The 20,851-nt window shown below is 41.0% G+C and overlaps 1 protein-coding gene across 1 annotated transcript in view; it reads left to right on the top strand.

Annotated features, from left to right (window-relative positions):
- Positions 1-16,925: 16,925 nt before the first annotated feature.
- LOC105902424 (homer scaffold protein 1) overlaps positions 16,926-20,851 on the top strand; it is a 50,743-nt gene continuing 46,817 nt past the window's right edge. Inside the window, exon 1 of the mRNA XM_012830009.3 lies at positions 16,926-17,712. Coding sequence (XP_012685463.2) covers positions 17,708-17,712 — 5 coding nt within the window. The 5' untranslated portion in view covers positions 16,926-17,707. The remainder of the gene's footprint in view (positions 17,713-20,851) is intronic.

Below are 20,851 nucleotides of genomic sequence, written 5' to 3'. Positions count from 1 at the left end.
TTTAAGCTGCTTAATCACATCCCGTATTTGCTTATGTTTCTTCTGAATATCCGACGTGTAGTCTTCGTTAAAGAAGATCTTCTGTCCTTCATGCTTCACTCTTGTTGTTGTTTCCGTTGATGACCGTTTCTTTCGCTCTGTAAGTGAGGAGCCTGACGATAATAGATCTCGGAGGGCACTGAGTCTTTAGGTTTCATGGTCAGGGAGCAGTGTGCGCTCATGCCTGGCTCTCACTGTTGCGTTGCTATGCGTTGATCCGTTAACGGATCCCCATTCACTTTGAAATGGGATGCCCTCATCCATTGCCGAACTGAATTGTGGCTCCGTTGCGTTCTGTTGCAATCTATCTATCTAATGTTAGTGTCAGCCTATTGGGACTGTATAGGTTTAGTGGGTATGCAAATATGGTTTGCTGTGATCTCTTACGTTCACTATTCACTGGCTGTATGCTGTGACCTTCCCATTACGTGCACTGTGTGAATTGCATGGGATTGCAGACTACTATTCCCCACACAGACTTCCCATGAGAGCTAGCTAATTACCTAATCACTTCCACCTGGACTATTTACCTGGACAATTATCAACCTACCTATAAACGGGATCGAGGGGCAAGAGGAGGAGTATAAGAAGAGGGAGATGTCGACATACTGGGTGCCCGGCGGGGACCACGAGACGGTGACGAACGAGTCAACAGACGAACGAGTCAACGCACGAACCAATCGTACCGGAGGACTCCGGTTGTTAGGTGATCAATGCTCATAATCCCTGAGCTAAGGGACATAAGCTTTTCTTCCTGCTTGTACATTCCATTGTTACTGTGTACGTGGCCTGCGGAGTGTTGATCCCTTGCCCTGGTTATCCGAGGTCTGCTGTTTGCCGTTTCCGGAACCAAAGAAACTACACTGACGAACCATTGGAACCACGACAAGCCAACACTGTAGACAACTCAACGTTCACAATATCCGGCGAAAAGGAAAGTAAACTTTCCATCCTAATTCTATTACGTTGGATATTGTAACGATAGAGTTCTGATTACTTGTTTTACTATGTTGTATGTGGAGGCCGCATATCCTGGGCATTCCTAAATTTAAGGAGGCGGCCATACGGCTGACATTAGCATGCTACTACCCACAAGGTAAACAGCTCGCTAGCGGCGTGATTGGTTTGTTGACCTGTCAATCTCAGTATAACATCTCCGTTATCAAGACAAACCCCGTGCGCCAAACAACCCCTCCATCATCTGTTGGATTAACGCATTGCAATGCAACAGTGTGAGCCAGGCACACTATGTTCAGATTCAATTCTTCTGGTAGTGCCAGCACTCTGGGAAACATACAAACTGAACATTGATCCTTCCATACTGACCATGAAGATGATGAGAACCCTGTAACATAAATAGACAAAAAACTAGACCACTGGCGACTCTAGACAGAACAGATTCCTGAAACTGATCCGCTGTTCAAAGTATTATTCCTACCGTAGGCGTGGCTGCTGCAATGGCACAATCAGTGAAAAACAGAGCTGTCAGTTTGTAAGACACTATGTTGAACTCCATCAAAAGGGACAAGCAGAGATCAAAAAGCAAGACGAAAAGGTTCATCATGAGCTCTCTCAAAAACAGTTAGAGGAGCTAACGGGGAAGGGAAAGAAAAATGTGCAGGCCACAGTGATGAAGTAGGAGGCCAGTCCCCCTGAGTCTGAGATGTGGGATAACCAAGGTGCTCCATGGTCCTACTGGCAACAGCAACAAGGAGGGATGTGCCCTCATGTACCTGCCCCTGCCCAGACACCACAACAGCCCAGGCCATTGCCCAGGTTTACAACTAGAAACCACAGTGGAGACCCCAAGGCGGGCGAGACAGAGGACAAGCCCCCAGAGGTGCACAGTACAGAAACCAAAGGGGAAGAGGAGGATATAACCCTAACTACTACCGCCAAGGCCAGAATCAGAACCCAAGCCAGACAGAATCAGAACCCAACCCAGACAGAATCAGAACACAACCCAGACAGAATCAGAACCCAACCCAGACAGAATCAGAACACAACCCAGACAGAATCAGAACCCAAGACAGACCGAATCAGAACAGAACCCAGAGAGATGAAAGGTGATGAAGGTGCCAACAAATAGGCATGAATGCCCTAGCAACCCATGGACACAAAACCAGAATGGATGCTGGTCCACCAGGGCAGACAGGTCAGAGGGATGCTCAGGGACCGGTCTCCCCGTATGTGGGAGCAGGTTACTAGGGCTACCTAGGGAATCATATGGGGGAGAGTCAGCTGCTTGTGATCTCCAGGGAAGCTGATACAGAACCCATGCTGCAGGTTCAATTAGAGGGTAGGTTGGTGCAAATAAACATTGACACTGGAGCAACTTACACTTATGTAAGTCCAAAACACGCCTTACATCTCCCCAATTTGCTAAGACCATAGGATTCTCAGGACAAGTGCAACTTAAGCCATTTACAGTTCCAGCTCCCAACACAAGTGTGTAGTAATGGCAATTTTAATTTCAGATCAAATACCAACACATTTGTTAGGGAGAGGCTTCAACATAGATAGCATTGGGCTACCAATTGGTTTTCAGAGATCCTCATAAAGGATGGGAAAACTTCAAGACAGCAAACTCCCAGATACACCTTATTATGTGTGGAGTATCTGGTGGTACACAAGAACACTGGAGTCGCGGGGTACACCTCTTCTCATGCAGTCCATGCAGCTGTGAATACCAGCGGGACTTTGTTGGTGGTCTTCCATGGACAGGTACTTTAGTGTCCCATTTCCCCTTTTTATTTGAAGTGCCCTTTCAATCCTAACTCTGGTGAAGCTTTAGAGTATGTTGAATTTGTTTAGCCAATGGGATGCATGCCCATTATCTCTGTATGGTGTGACGAGAGATGTGCTGAATGGGTTTGCAGAGTCTCCAATAGTGATGTGTCGTTCGTGAACGATTCGTTCATTTTGAACAAATCCTTACAAGGACTCCGGAGTAACGAGTCCTCTCAAAGAGAGATTCGTTCATTTTCTCGTGGCTGCGCATCGGGACTGTTGCATAGGCTCAGACAAGGAAACAGAAATGATTCGTTACTGAGCCTATGCAGGTCATGTGAAAAAGGACCCAAAGACTCGTACCCGGCAGATGAACGAATCATTGATCCGAAGACTCGGTTGGCAGAAGAACGAAACGTTGATCTGAACGCTCGGTTGGCAGAAGAACGAAACATTGATCCGAAGACACGTCGGGAGGTGAACGATCTGCCGGGTACGAGTCTTTGGATCATTTTTCACGTGACCTGCATAGGCTCAGTACCGGTAGCTAGAGAAAACAGAAATGATTTGTTCATTTTGACTGGGTCTTCGGATACAGATCTTTGGATCATTTTTCACGTGACCTGCATAGGCTCAGAAGAAGAAACAGAAAGGATTTGTTTACCTCGTTCACTTTCGCGTGACTAGGTTTAGTAAGACGTGAATGATATTCGTTCACAAGTAATAATTACAGGTTTCGTTATTTTAACTTTTTTGTACTTTACTTACAGTTCAGTGCAGCGTAATTGTTTGCCGTGATAATTAAATGCTAGTGTGATAATAAATGACCATTTCATCCAAACTGTCATGATACATTATTTTAATGCAGGAATTTCTTTTAAATTAGTATCTGCTGGTTTACATGCACTAACCTACATGAGAATATGATACGTGTTTGCAGTGGACGTATTTAGGCCAGGGAATTGGCTATAAAATGTTGAGCAACATTTGAGCGCCTCAGCCAGTGAGATGTGTTTATTTTACATTGAAGGAAGAACTACTCAAATAATATGAGCCTCCGGTGTGCACCAGTAATGCACAATAGGCTCTATTGTTTCCGTATGAATGGTTTTTATTTATATATATAAAATGATAATAATATAATGATATATATATAATTTATTATATATTATTTATTATTATCATTATTATTATTATCATTATTATTATTTATTCAAGACTTAGGGGTGATTTCCATGGGCAAAAACACATGGAACTTGGTACACACACCAGTGGTTGCAACAGTTACAGAGGCTTTCTCAGGATGTGGCCTTGAGACTCCATAGCGCCCCCCATACGCAAAGTCTTGTGTCAGGCATTTTGTTTTTTTATTCGGTTTTACTCACCAAAGTTGGCAGGAATGTGGGGTTCCCCAAGACAAACTATTTTGTAGTCCCAGAGCTGTGTTCTGCTCATACCTTCCCCACACAAAAAAGCTAATACCTCTAGTGTTTAAAAACTCATGGCCAATGTGGCATTGGGACTCCATAGTACCCCCATACACAGAGAGTCTCGTGGCTGGCATATGGTTTCACCCACACTCACCAAATTTGGCAGAAATGTGGGGTTCCTCAAGATCAACAATATTTGTATGTGCATTGCATTAGCCAGGGAATTATTTTGGATTTTGCACGTTTTACATGTGTTACATTTTAATGTTCTCCTCCTAGATGGTTCACAGTGGCGGCTGGTGAATTTTTTTCTGGGGGGGGCGCAGTTGGGCGGCGCTTTTAAAATAGCACTCCACAATGAGAAGAAAAGAGTTTGAGTAGAATATTTAAAAAAAAAAAAACAAAGCTTTATTTCAACAACAAAGTGCTCAACACTATCCAATAACAACCATCAACAAACTGTAACTTTGGGCATGAGAGGTTCAGAGCAGAATGGTTTCAGAGGTTTACAGAATAAAACAGGTGCCCACACCCTCATTTACATTGTCATTTAGCAGACGCTAAACCCTCACATGAAAGAGGTTTAGAGCACAAGAGATTCAGAAAGAGATATCACATTTTACATTGGGTGTTTGACAAGAGTAGGCCCCACTACTTAAAGAAATTTAGCCCTCCTCTTTCAAGTTGGCAAATCTCTCAATAACTTTTCCCTCACAACAGCCAGCATACAGTCAAGTTCATTCTGGACTGTTTTGGATGTTCCCTTAAACACAGATGCTCTTTCAGTGCACTGTCAAGTGAGGCAACGACGTCCACCAAGCCACGGAATATCCCTGGGTTATCCGAGTTCTTGCTCTCATGACAACGCAGGGCCAACTCAAATGCACCACAGAACTTCACACAGTCTATTATTCTTGAGAGAATGTGTCTTTTTCCTTACTTCTTCATTGTGTTTTCGAATGCCAATTCGGTACTCTGCGTCGAGCTGCTTTGCTATACTCAGTCTTCCAAAGAGGCTTAGCTTCAGGCTGTTAGTTCAGGCTGCGGCAAGATTCGTGCTTCTTACATTTATCGTTGAAGTGCTTTAGATCCTTCATCCCCGTTGCAGTCCAGATTGTTTCAGTCCCAGGACTTTGGAACAACAGGCAGGGAAAACAAAAAAACGCATTACTCAATGAACAACCAGCTAACCAGCTCCGGTTAGCATACAGGCTTGAGGAGAAGCTACGGGTGTACGTCCTCCCGCGATCGATGCTCTGCTGCTGCATTTTTAAATCCGGACGTTCGGGTCCCATGTCTTTCAGTCTCTTCTTATCGACATCTGATCGTCGATTGAAAGGTGTTTCACGAAGAGATTCCACAGAGTTTTCAGTTGCCATACTCACAGAATCAAAGTCTCTGCTAGCTATGTTGCTCTCCTAGATACGTGAGATTTATATGGGATGTGAGGGAATGATAAAGGTCTCTGATTCGACGAATAGTCCAGTCGCGTTGAAATAAGAAACGATGTCATTGGCTAGGGCGCAAAATTTTGCGCCCCAGGATCGAACTTTCATCCGCCAATGAGAAGCTGTTCTTGCTCAAATGTTGCAGAAAAGTATGAGAGCTCCCTGTAAGTAGACGATGGGTTGACTCAAAAACGATCCGCATACGGATGTAATTCTAGAATGTTGATTGGTTAAGATGAGTTACCAGGCAGGAACGGAAAACACCATTTATTTGATTGGCTAATACCAGGACCTCTACTTTTCCCGCTGAGCTGCAACGTCGTTTGCCTGACATTTAATGTGGTGTCACGTTTAACGTTGCTGTTCAACATTAATAGCAACTGAATTACACGTGTGTTAGGTGTAATCTGTAGCGTTAAATAACATAAACTGAGAGTGATTGATAAAGGATATATGTTACACATCACAAACACACATAATCGATGGGTTTTTTGTGTGAAAGTTATTTAATTGGTTAGCTAAAATTACAGTATCTTACATAGGCTGACATGGCTACGATAGCTAACTAGATAGCTACTGTACTGTGTTTGGTTAGCTCAAGCTAGCACTCTTACAAACACACATACATACACAATCGATAGGTTTTTGTAAAAAATAGTTCATTGGCTAGCTTAAATGACAGTAATTTATGCAAGCTGACTAAGTTTGGAAGACTTGAAAACTTCAAGACCTGAAGACAAAAGATCCTTTTTGAAGACAAAAGCCTCTGTTGAAGTTACCTAAACTTCATCAGCAGATTACACATCCCCATCCAGCTAAGGTAAGTTGATTTACTTGCATTACAAATAACCTCAGGTAATGTTACAAGTCGCCAACAGCGAGCCTTCCCTTTAGTAGTGCTATATGCTTAGTTACCATGCTATTAAATAGAGGACCTTCACTTTTAATTTCGTGACATTTTTCTTACAAGTAATGTTAGCCCACAGTAGCATATCCTGCTGTCAAACGCTTCTGGTCAGTGCGCATTTGGCACGAATCAGTCACGTTAAATGCAGCGATCAGGGATTTAAATCTCCCGGTGCTATTGCAATAGTTTCGATGTTTTTGCTCTTTTTCACGATGTGTTAATGACATTGTACATTGTAGCATAGCCTGCTGTCAAACAGTTGTGGGCAGTGACTGAGGGAAAATAAAGCGCTAGGTTGCGCTGCGCGCCAAAACTTTATGGATGACATTTAGCACGTTAAATGCAGCGATCAGGGATTTAAATCTCATGTTTTTATGTACATGTACATTTACAGACTTTCTATGTGTTCATCAAACTAATGCTGTCATGTTCTCTCTCCCTCTTCTCGTTTGTGACAGTGTGCTACGTTGTGTTTTGTGTGTTTGTGAAGTGTAAGTGACATATTGTGTTATATTTAGACATCCTTGAGAGATGGAGAGTTTTGCACGTCTGGACGCTATATTTTATTACCTTGCAAATGGTTCCCACCAACTAGGAAGTAGTAAGATACAGATGTCTTCTGTCGGTAGAGCAGCAAAGCAGTATGTGTTAGATATGGGTATGTTGTACTATGTTAATTCAGGTAAGAGACGTCTGGTTGTACGTACCCCTGAGGAGAGGGACAGGGTACTGTATGAGTGCCATGACAGTGCAGCCACTGGAGAGCACCCTGGTGTACAGAAGACTGCACAGAAGGCAGTGCAGCATTTTTATTGGCTGACTTTGAAAAAGGATGTAGAGGATTGGGTTGGTTCCTGTGAGCCATGTCAGAGGCATGACAGAATTAAGACTGTAGCACCTACGCTACACCCTATTAAGGTCCAGGGTCCCGGGCAGGTCATGGGAGTTGATTTAATTGGGCCGCTCAAAACGACATCCAAGGGTTACATCCATATCATAAGTTTTACTGATTTGTTCTCCAAGTGGGTCATGGCTAGGCCTCTGAGAGGCAAGAACGGTCCAGGGGTAGGACTTATGGTGACACAAACTGTTTTGGCACAGGGTGGTGTCAAAAAGATTATCACTGATATGGGAAGAGAGTTTGTTAATGACTGTAACAAAGCTCTTTTTAAAACCTTTGGGATAGAGGATGCTGTAACTTCAGCCTACCACCCGCAGAGCAATGGGCAAGATGAGCGCTCAAACCAGAACATTAAGCGCCATCTTGCAAAGTACTGTAATGAGGAGCAGAATGACTGGGACGTCTATCTGCAACACGCTGTTTATTCGATAAACACCTCGAAGCAGCGTTCCACAAAGGTGAGCCCATATTTTGCAATTTATCGGGTTCATCACGGCAGCAGCGCCGATCCAAAGGTAGATGACTTTGAGATCGCGAACAGTGAAGAGACGCTGCAGAGGAACGTTGGGCTGGACCGTTTAAGGTGGAGTCCATGACAGCCAAAAGAGTGTCCAGATTGGTTGACAGGTTGAATGTTCGCCATTTGAAGCCATATGTTCGTCGAACAGACACGCCCAAAGATGTCGGCATCGCTTCTGATGTCCAGGAATTGAGTGTATTGTGCGACATCTCGATGGAAGCTGTAGGTGCTGAATGTAGGTATTTCTTCATTTATACATCTCCACATATGTACTGTCATGTCAAGTTCAATGTAGAGTGTTGAATGTGTTTTATGTTCCTTTTTCCTTAAAGGTGCAGATGTTGATCACACATTGGAAGTTGTCGTGCCACGTTTCGCGACTTAGACAGTCTGGCAGGCCCAGAGTTCAACTGGCTGACCGATGATGTAAGTAAAACTTAGAAATACATTTTTATTTTACTTTTTTCCTATCATGTTGTCATCAAATTTCTTTTTCTTTCTTGTAGATTGTGAATACGTGCGTTGCAGTGATTGCTGCAGATCACAAACAACGTTCCACTGTAAGTAGTTTCTATTTTCTCTCTAGTCTGACAACTTACCAGTATCTGTTATTGTTTTGTAGAAGTTTACTCTGGGTTTTTTTGTTTTCACAGGACAAAGCCGTGTTCCACGCCCTTACCACAGACGCATACACGTTGTGGTGTCGTGACTGGACAGCACATAGTTGTGTTACGGAAAGAACTTTAAGCTGTATCAATGGCATTAAGCCAGATGGCGTGGTGCTACTGCCCCGTCTCGTTGGTCTGCGTTGAAATAAAGCTTTACAGGTTTGGTCAGCGGACACCTGGGGTTAAATGCGTTGTACTGTAGCTTTATAGGTTCGGTCAGCGGACACCTGGGGTTAAATGCGTTGTACTGTAGCTTTACAGGTTCGGTTAGATAAGGTAAAGCTGTGCCCTGCTGCTGGCGTTCCCTAGTCAATGCCAGTCACTTGGAGTTAGACATGCCTTGCTTCTGTCACCGGTCACATGGGTTAGACTTTGTCTTACAGGTGTGGTTAGCGCACACCTGGGGTTAGAAAGATGTGCCTTGTTTTTACTGTCTTACAGGTGTGGTCAGCGAGCAGTGCGTGCGTTGCGCTTGTAGGAAGTCCTTTACGGTTCCCAAGTGCGGCGTGCTATCTGTCAGCGCACACCTGGGGTTAGACGTGCGTCACAGGTTGTATTTACTGTTTTTTGTAAGGGGACAGGTAAGTTTGGTTCTCTCTCCATTTTCCCCTTTAAATGTATGTTATATGTATACCATGTTCTATGTATGTCCCTGTGAAGTTTGTATGTCTGTCACATATGTCTGTTATACACATTTGTTATTTAAAAGTATCTAAGCATCCTTTTCTTTTTCATTAACCTTGTGTGGAGGCTATCCTATAAGCCTCAGTGTGGACGGCGTGTGTTCCCCGCCATCCACACCTTTCCCTAATTGAGTAATCACACCTGTAGATATACCCAATTTCCTGTGACGAGCCACACCCAGTGCAATACTCGCCCAAGTGGCTAAAATAAGTAACATTAAAATAAACCTAACTAAAAGGTGGATAGAAATGGCTCCTACACCTTGTCTTGTCTTGTCTTGTCTTGTCCTGTCTCACTAACACCCCACCCATAACCTGTACCTTGACGTGGTGAGTGGGCTTTCAACTAAACAGGTCTTGTTTTGAATGGTGTTAGTAATCATGTTTTTAAAACAAGTATATGCTTTGCAGTATATTTCCACAGGTCTACTGAATGGAACACATCAAGACTCAATTAATTTAGACTGACCACAGCATACAAGACACTGCACCTGAAGACAGGCACCTATCTCCCTGCAATCACCCGACACTGAATGTCTTGCATCAAATAAAAAAAAAAACATACACTGTCATAGTTTTTTCAATGTTTGCTATTGAATTGTATTTAAATTCGTTCAGATGTTGTTTATCATGTGTGTGCATATACATCTGCACCCTAGTGTAATTACTGCACTTGGTTTGGAAAATGTATTTATTGCTAGCTCTACTGATGGCTGTAATGTGTAAGTACTCAGCTGTCAGTCAAAGTTCAGAGCAGTTATGTGACACTGTCAAGATTATGTCACTAAATAAATAGATTGGTTTCAAAGACGTTAATTGGGAACCTTTTTTAGAACCTAGTTTCTATCACCAATGTTTTCTATACCTCTGTAAAACTGTTGACTGGTTGTAACTAACATTACAAACAAATTGCGAGGAAGGTTGCTCTTTTCTTCGCAAACATATTTGTTGTTTGCCATTCTCGGAAACTGATTTCAATAACCTGTAGTATGCATAGGAGTTCAGGGGGCTTAGCATTTCTAGGTTGCTGCATTGATATGCTATATTGTCTTGGATATATTTTGCATTTGTGCATAGTGTTACATACAGTTAGTGTAGCAACTTCGTGACATGAGGAGTAGACGTTCAAGGTAAGAGACGTGTTTATTAATGAATTAAACCCGATGCGACCAAGATAGGATGTCAACAGGTTGACTACCAGGCTAAGCTAACGCATCGTTTAGCTACGTTAGCTTGCTGCTATGTATTTTCCACGGTTGAAAAGTTCGGTGAACAAGTCGGTTGTTTGTTTAGCCGTATGACTTCGTAAAAATTCGGTTAACAAAACAGTTGAGTATTAAAACTTCACAGAATTAAAATAAAAAAATAAAACGATCGTTTAAAAGTCAGGCAAACGACGTTGTAGCTCAGCGAAAAAATAGAGGTCCTGCTAATAGCCAGTTCCTGCCTGGTAACTCATCTTAACCAATCAACATTCTAGAATTACATCCGTATGCGGATCGTTTTTGAGTCAACCCATCGTCTACTTACACTCCCATTGACTTCCATTTGGCCGGCGCCCCTCCACGGAGGAGTGGCTTATCTCAGTGATAACGAATGGCAATATATTATATTTGGTCACATTTAAGTGGTTGTTGACAGGGGCTTACGGTCTCCCACACACATTTAACGCGTTAACACAGTACATTTCTTATTTTAATTGTTTGGTATATAATGTTTTTTGACTTTTTTTCTTTTTTTTTTTCATCTCAAAATTTTACGAGGGGCGGCGCCCTTGCGCCCTGTATTGACGCACCGCCACTGATGGTTCATCAGATTCATGACAGGTGTGGTATACAAGATGTTGCTGATTTTGAATTGCCAAGATATTTGTCATGTCTTGCAAGGCGGTTAAATGGTGAAGTGATGAATTTATGTCATGCCACGCAAGCAGAAAATGTGTCATAACTTCACCGTTCATTGCTTGATACAGCTCAAACTTCACAGGTTATGGGCTATGATAGTTATGATGATCACATGCTCAAAGTGACTTTGTGGTGTAGCACCACTATCTGTCAGAAGGTGTTTTTTCTTCAATCTCAGCTATAGTGCTCCTAGACAGTGTATCAGATTGATTTCAGGATTTGGTGTACATGAAGTCATGGGTGTTTTGATTTTATAAGGGGAATTGGTTTTTCATTTGTTGAACAGTTTAGCCAAGGGGAAAGAATGAATTTGGGTACTTCTGAACAGATTTTTCGGCTCCCAAACAAGTCTAAAGACTGACAGGATGTTTAACCAATGAAATGAATGAGTTGTGGAGGCGGAGCCAGCGTTCAGACTGATGTATACAACTACAGCTAGTCACACCCGGAAGTTGCCACCGGTTTTGTTAAGCTTTAGAGTTCGGCGGTGTTACTTAGAAAAACGAACTTGTTTAAATGTGGTGTGTTTAGATCACGTATAAAGGTTGAAGTGCTGTGCGATATGAAAATATTGGACTAGGCTTAACGTTAGACAAACTCAGGTTTGAGTGGCGTTGACGTGACACAAGCTAGCTGGATGGGCTTTTAACAGAAGCAGGCATCATAATAAGTTATCGGACAGTGATTTTGTGTTGTATTCGTGTTTGTGATTGAAGGATGAAGGTTGACTAACGGTCTTGATACGAAAATATTGGACGAGGCAAAGAAGTTGCTTCGAGTCGTGAAGAAGGTAAATTAAGAAGCTCTAAAGTAGCATTTCACGTTTTAACCTAAGCCTATGTATTTACGCCTGCATGTGTGACCCTCAAAGGAAATGTTTTCGTTAATGTGAACAAGCACATCTGTTAATAGGCTGCTACTTGGAGTAGGATAACGTCGGATAAGTTGCTATCCTAGCTTGCCAGTTTTAGGATGGATGCCTAATGTTTTAGCTAGCTTATAAATGATTCAGACAGGCTACTCGTGATAACGACGACTAAATTACATCTTATTTCATTAACATTACATGACAGTTTCAAGTAATAGAGGAATCTAATGAGTCTGTTTTCGTCATTAAGGATACACGTATCGAACACGTCATGTGTTACAACCATTTAACAAAAAACCTAAATAAATAAATAAACATTTTATGTCAAAATACAGCTAGCTGAAATGAAGATAATATCTATGAATGTTTAATGAAGAACTAAATTAGAATATATAACCTATAAACGATGAAACAGCAGCATTCTATGCGGAGGCGTTTTGAATTGGAATGCGTAATCCACGTCAACCTACAATTTAAAAAAAAGACGTAAGTTTCTGAACTAAAATAAATCATCAGACAAATCAAGACATTACTTTAATATACTTGAACTATCAAGACATATGTTTGCTTAACGAAACACCGATGATTGTGTTGCCTACAGGATCGTGTTTTCGAAATATATTAACCAGGAGAACATACACTCAGTTGCCAGTTTATTATGGACACTTGGTGAAAACTAATGGAGTCTAGTGCAACAGTCCTGCAATCCCCCTTCATGATTATCATAATGTTCAGTTTAAGAGAGGTGTTGATTCAACTGTATGATCATTTTGGAGGATGTAGTTTGTGGTGCTGTTAAACTGTATTGAATTAAACACAATGGTGTTTCTGTTATTTAGCCTTGCTTCACTGATTGAAATCTAGTGGTCAAAATAATAGAAACCTGTGTAGGCCTAGAGCTGTGTTCTGCTCATACCTTCCCCACACAAAACAGCTAATACCTCTAGTGTTTAAAAACTCATGGCCAATGTGGCATTGGGACTCCATAGTACCCCCATATACAGAGAGTCTCGTGGCTGGCATATGGTTTCACCCACACTCACGCAATGTAATTCAACAGCACCACAAACTGCAGTCTCCAAAATGAACACACCGTCGAATCAAAAGGTCCGTAAATTGGTTTAAACAAATACTTAATATTTCAGACTCATGAGGCTAAAATGTATTATAGATCTGGTGCGTTAGCTCTAGCTCAGTGCTCATAATAAACTGGCAAACGAGTTCAACGTAACGTTTTAAAGGTTACGCTCCTAATAAACTGGCAAACGAGTTCAACGTAACGTTTTAAAGGTTACGCTCCTAATAAACTGGCAAACGAGTTCAACGTAACGTTTTAAAGGTTACGCTCCTAATAAACTGGCAAACGAGTTCAACGTAACGTTTTAAAGGTTACTGCCACCTGTGGTCTATTGCCTGGAAGAAGGACATACTGAGATTCAGGGGAATCACCTAAATGGAGGTTAGGTTTCTATCAGCTATAAATGTTATTATAGTGTTTATATAGCCCATAGTTTAGTTGTATATGTGTAAAAGAAAGATATGATTGCACCCCATAGTGTTTTTTGTCTAAACTGATCTTTTAAAAACAGCGTGCTAAGGAAGGAGAAAATGATTATTACTATTATCTAATACAGTCTTGTACCCCTTACCTTTCTTACCAAAGCACGCTTTTGAATGCCATTGCTTAATACTTGGTACTGTAAACACTGTAAAGGTAAAGGGCTGGTATTTATCAGACTATTTTATCCAAAGCGACGTCCAACCTGCAGCGATTGGGAATCGAAGTTATTCTAAACAAACTTTAAATTGACATAGGCCTGAGGCTACTGTGCAAGACAACACTGACCTAGATAAAGGTTATCGGCTATCATTCCACAGCTGTACTTACCAAGTGTGAGAGTTTGCTGTTCATGCTATGAAAAAAAAAAATATATATATATATATATATATATACTGTATATATACACACACACCTCACTCTCGTTTAGTAAGTAGTTAATTGCATACCCATAAAAAAACGTGTATATAGGCCATAAGTATTGTTGACAGTAATAATGTTTATCACAACAACAATGTTTTTGAGAAAATATTGGGAGTGCTACTTCAGACACAGGGCCAGATTTACTAACAGAATTGCGCCCACTTCAGGCGTAATTTCTACGCAATATGCGGGTAAAGACATGGAACCGTATTTACAAACGCAGCGCACTTGGGTAAAATCGCAGATTCCCCGCTGCTGAAGCGGATAGTGGTAAGTTGCGCTTCCCGTCTAATACGTATGCATAAATGGGTGGGTATAGGGGATAGTGGGTGTTCGCCGCAAAAAGATGGGAGGAGATGCGTAAAGTGCGACTATTTATGAGAGCGCGTCTCTAATTTGCGTGAGAATTCTCCGCCTCATAAAAGCAGGTCTAAACCAGGTCTGATCCATTTGTAACGAAACAAGAGGTGTTTTAGCATGACATAACAGCTGCTAAATGAAAAATATGTGCGTGAGAAATTTTACGCAATTCATTTAAAAAAGAAAATACAAACATCAGGATTTTGGGTGCGGATACAGGTGAAAATATAACCTGTTTCAAGTTTCATAAACATAAATGTTATTTGTTTAAATGTTTATATTTGATATATAATTGAATATAGGCATATAATAATGCTGTAATTTGTCCATTTAACAGGGTACCATACCGTACAGGGTTCTGCGGTATCACACCAAAAAAAAAAAAAAAAAGCTCTAATTCATATTCTAATTCTAATTCTAACTCATCATCCATGGTGGCAGAAACACGCAGGCCCATTCCCCCGTCTTTTAGCGGCGCACTAATTACACTAGAGGGCGGAGTAAGGCATTGATTATGCGTCGAGGTTCTTGTTTTATAAATACTACGTAAAATGCGGAAACACATCGTTCGCTGTATGCGGTTTGGCAAAGGCGCTGATTACGCTGCGCTCGCAAATGTACGTAAATGAGGCCCACAGTATCAGCTTCAATGGTTTTTCAGCCCCAATAAGTGGCCAGAAGATGTCACTGTTGCAATACATTTCTATGTAACAGTCACACAATAACTTTTATTAGTGCTGCACCTCCACGGATCTGTGCTCCTTCCTCCTGCCTCCTCCCCATCTTGCATTCTCGAAATATACTGATAGAATTATTAGAATACAGTATGCGAAAATACTGAACACTACTATTTTTATATGAATTACTTAACCATTTAATAAGGCCCATCTAATACAAATTACGAGATACTATTTTGTGTTTCAAATACATATTATGTATACATGGATTAGAAATACTGCCCCTCCCTGGTATATTCACATATCACCTTCTATGATAAGGGATCACCTAAAGGGCTCTATGTGACTAATAAACTCTCTAGCCTATTAGAACTGCTTCATCTGATCCCCTCTGATTTGTGAAAGGTATATATATATAAGTTTATGCTGTGAAGCAAGGTGAAAGAAGAGCATTTTCATCATCAGTGTTTGGGGAATAATTGTGCAAAAAGAATCATAAGGAGGCTTGCAATCACAACCGCCTCTTTCCTCTGGTAAACTCTATGCTATGTCTCAGTAATACATGTAAGGTTCTTTCACGTCCCCAACTTATGGGGACCATTTCCGGTGTTTCAGTGACATATGAAGCTTCAGACATTATCAATAACCTGGAAATGGCAGTTTGATACAAGCTTCAACACACTGTTTCAAACCAGTATGCTTTGCAAAAGTGAACCGAGTTTCGGCACCTCTGTATCAAACGTCCCATCTCTAAGGGCAGGTGATGCTCCCTGGAGGATGTGGCCGGAGCAGGAGGAGACCATTCTGACCTCACATCCTCCAGGTCCAGGCTGCTACAGACATTGCTTTGTTTCAGAACTGCATGTTTTACCTTTGCAATCCTTATTTTCATTTAGGTTTTTGAACTTTTGACTGTTGTATTGTTTTATCTATTGTAATAAATACTGCTATATTTCTGGACATCTTTCTTGTGGACTTTTTTATGTGGAGTCAGACATTTTTGCTGAGCCACCATAGAGGTTATAACCATAGAGTTTATAACCATAGAGTTTATCAATAGGAAGACTTAAGTGAGACCTAAGCAAGAAAGTGAGCAACTCCAATAACAAATACTGTTTGAACTGAAAATGGAGAGCTGGATGGATGCTGTTGTACACATGGCTTGATTTGTTTGAGAGCACAGTATGTACATAGAGCAGATAGGCCATAGTTTGGATTGGGAATGCTTAAGTAAGAAAGCACTACCTTAATTCTTCAGTAACCAACAGGCAAAGCTACATCTGACAATGAGTTTTAGGCTGGTTTGGATTTGTAATCCTTAGCAAGAGTAAGAGCCTAGTAAACCACACGATTGATAAAGCCTTGAAATTCTTTAGCTCTACCTCCAACCTGAGAAAGAAATGGACATCAAATATAATTCTTAGAAACAAAAATCTTCATTTTACTTCACTGTCACGTTTCATAAATGAATGTTTACACTGCCATTATGTTTGTCAGAAACACCAGGTAGACCAGTGCTAGTATCATTTTCCACAGTGATTTTTATTGTGTTTTATAATTTAATAATTTTTACATGATCTATCAGATGTAGGCCTATAATAAATAATACCATCTACAGTAATGATTCTGTGCGCCTAATATTTAAAAAAGTCTCCCTCTCCCTCTCCCCACATGTTTGTAAACCTTTATTGAACAGCAAAGTAGAGCATTAGATTTGACTTCAATCTAGATTATAGGATTGACGAATCTGCGACCGTGCACATCTGCAATTTAAACCCATAGTATACCAACGAAAAATCAAGCTCACATCACCACTTGACAGGACAACCAGTTAAACTGCAACACCGGGAATATGGCGCTATAAACAAAAGTCATGTGACAGGTGACGTCATCTCGAAAAGGTCAATTGCTATGGATGTTTTAGGCTATCCAGGAGAGGCTGCAGCCTATGCCGTGCTGTTTGCAGAGACTGTGTTGGATTCGTCGGTTTTCCCCGTGTGACTGAGGCATATAGCAAGCTCGGAGGATTTTTTATGGTTCGGCTGGGCTCACGGGTGAATTAACCCTGGTATATCCTTGGAAATATAGGCTGCATTTGGCAAGGATTCATCCTCATGAGCACGGAGATGCAAATAGGCTGTTGTTTCTAGTGGATATAAACGTTAGTTTAGAGATAGCTTAGACACTGGGACTTGTGCCCACTTTACTCAAGTACATTTGCATCCCCTTCCAGCATCGATTAAGAGAATAAAGCAGTGTCTTGCTCCCTGCACACTGTTGGAATGTGTCTGCCAATCATCATCTGAGTAGGCTATCGTGAATGCGCGATTAAGAATGACAATTGCGAAACCCTGTCGTGTTACATCTGCACTGATGCTTGCCATCATGCAACAATACCTTAATTGGAATTCGCTTTTATCGGGGAATTTCATGATCTAATTTTATTGGAAATGATGTCGGGCTGAAAGGAACTTGATCCTGCAACCACCTTCAATCCATCCACACCACCAGTGCACTGTCTTTTGAGAGGAAAACATAAACGCCTCTCTCCACTGCTTCACGACTACATCAGTTTGAAATAACCAAGCAAAATGGGGTACGTAGCCTAACACTATTGTATGTTAGTTTCTGACAATACTGTTGTTTCATATCACTTTGGCATGTTCCAGACAGTCTGGCGTATAACAAATGTTGCCCGTCAGTCCGTGGTAGAGAATATGGTATTTGCTTTGCGTTGAAGCCTAACCAAGCTGATCACAGCGGCATGCTAAGCTAGCTGTCAAATAGCATAAACAGCGAGCGCAGGGCCAGAAATGATCTAGCTAAGCAGAAGAGAAATAAGTAGACCAGATCTGAGACATTGTGACCAGACCACCCATCTCTTTCGTCACAGTATCAAGTAAAGCCTAGTTATTTTCACATTGAAATCTCACTAGTCTGGACATTTCTGTGCTAGAATGTAAGAGCGAAAAGTAAGTAGGCTTAACGATACAGTCTACAGTGATCTGTTCCAAGTGGGCTGGCTGAAATCCGCTATCGACTTCTCATTATCTATATCGCCTATTTTATATCAGCACAACGTGGCTTTGGCTTACATTAGCCAAGTTTATGACAGTGTAGTTGCATTAGTTGCGCGTGTCACCATGTCTGTTGGGATGAGGAGAAAACTCGACTTCTGTTCAATTTCAATGGTTTTTGACCTACAATAACGTTGTTTCTGTAGTATAGAATTTATTTTATAGAATTATGTATTTCGTTTTTTACTGCCTGAGGTTGAAGTGGTGGGTACAAAGTGAATGGAGTGTGCAAATATAAGATTCTTAAGGGGTCACATCATATCATTTAACATGCAATTTAGTTCCCTGCATTTAAGTTTTGCAAGGTTATCTTGTAGTCTTTGTCTCATTTTTCAGTGGCTTCTTTTTTCATGAATAACTTTTTTATTATGGACAGAGTTCTGCGTATAAGAATGGGCATTTTCAGTGTCATGAAATAAATGCCATCACCTACTGGCTTTTTTTGTAAAACCCACCCGTAACATCTGCATTCCCCAGTCATTTTAGCAAAGACTTTCAATCTTTCAAGCCCTACCTTCAGGCATTTGGGATGGTTTCAAAATTTAAAATGCAATTCATGCTGCAATCATTCCCATCCACATTTTTATCCCATTTCAGGTTACACTAGACTAAACAGTTATCGACTGCAAAAAATAGTTTGTAATAAATAATACAGTTTAGTGAAAGCATGATAATGAATAACAATTATAAAACTACATATTGTACAATTTCTTTTGATGGTTCCATTGTGATGACCTCTAATAAAAGCCTGTAATATGTAAATATCATAGCAATGAACGGGTTGTAATTCCCCTTGGATAGTTGTCAGTGTTGCCACAGAATGTTCTCACTGATGATTTATTTTTCAAATCTGATGTTTTTAACTGTAAATTAAATGTACATTTACATGTATCCATTCCGTTCTTTTTAGGTCCAAAAGTTTTATTAGGGACAAAAACTATCAAAATCGGTCCTGTATTGAATTAGAGTGCCATAACCGGCAACCGCAAAACAGTTATACAACTTAATCCCATGGGGCGAGCATCTGCGTCAAAGTAAACTGCTAGTTATCACCACTGACAGGCCCATAATGGTATTATAAATGTCTGACGACATGGAAAGGATCCCTACAGAGATAGGCCGGTGTCTGTGTACCACAATCACTGTAAAGAAACTGTAGAGAATGACTGTTTTACGGATTTGCTCTCTTCAGTCATTCTCACCCAATAACTCCCTTATGCTGCTGATACACTGTCCAATCTTGCTAAAGCCGAACACCCCAGTTTACCCAGATTAATTCCCCAATACCAATTAGGAAAGCACAATGCCAACACATGGCAGAGGAAACTCTCAGTAAGATTATTCAACAAACAATGAGACAGACATTCACTCCGTTCTGGTTAAGCTACAGAATGTTATGTAGTGATGTACTACGTCATTACAATTTTGACAAAACATTTGCAACTGAAAATAACAAGTAGGGACTACTTGGCCCCTAACTATGATCTGGACATAGTACACACAACACTCTAAAAATGTAATTAATTCTAAGGATAATATTCAAGAATTTTTGATAACATACTTTTACAACTGACAACAGGTGGAATTTCACTATATTTATGTAATGTAGTAAAAAAAGTTACCTTTCCACAAACTTAATAATTATTATATTTGTGGGAAGTGAGGTTACGTTTGTGGTACACAATAGCAATTACATTTGCGGGAAGTTATTACGTTTGTGGGAGTATTGCGTTTTAAAAGTGCAGATTTGTATTACATTTGTGGTTTATTACATTTGTAGGTGTGACACACAAGGAGTTTATTTTTAGCTGTAGCAAGATTGCATCCCACACAGTCATAACTACCCTTTGGTAAGCAGCATTTGGTCAATGGATCTGGGGTTTAAAGATCCAGTCCATGATTCTGGCGAAAGGGTGTTGATACCTACATTTAGAATGACACAGGAGATCATGTAGTCTAAGACCTAACTTAAAGCACCTGTGTAATATTTCAAATGTGTAGCTTAACAGGATTGCGTAAATGGGCATGGTTGGCCTCTGTTTGTGTGGCCCGTTGTGTATGTATGTGCCATTTGTATGTCTTTACCAGACAGAGACCATGTTTAGTGACATTAAAGTGGAACATATATGTATGGTTTCATTTGTGGTTTGTAGGCTCTATATATTGTGAACTCCCAACGTTCCAGAACGATACGACAAGGGAATTTGTCAATGCAGGTCCTTTATTAAGGCTTAAACTTTACAACTGAGGTAGTAAAAAACAACACAAAAGCAGATCAAAACCTCCGGCTTGCACCCAGTGCTACCGGCACCTTCCCCTCTCTCTCTCTCTCTTCAGCCCTGCTTCTCACTGACTCTTTTAATCCTTTTGTCTGACTAGTTGTGGCTCAGTGCCAAACTAGTCAAACAATCTGCAGGTGAGCTTTCAATTAGAGGATGGCCTGACCTCCCTAGTCCCCAGAGCACCTCCCTAGGGTCAAAAGCCTGCCCTGTATAGCCCTGGTAAGGGGATTCACCAATGTTTAAACCACATATATATACATAGAGGGATTACATGCATGTGTTTATTTATGTATGTTAGGCCTACTGTGGGTATTTAAAATGCACCATGCTCTGACTGGCTTGAAGAGGGAGGTGGAGAACACTCAAAGCACATGAC

The sequence above is a fragment of the Clupea harengus genome, chromosome 12 (genome assembly GCF_900700415.2).
Source record: "Clupea harengus chromosome 12, Ch_v2.0.2, whole genome shotgun sequence".
NCBI classification, from domain to species: domain Eukaryota; kingdom Metazoa; phylum Chordata; class Actinopteri; order Clupeiformes; family Clupeidae; genus Clupea; species Clupea harengus.
This window is presented reverse-complemented; position numbering and strand designations above follow the sequence as displayed.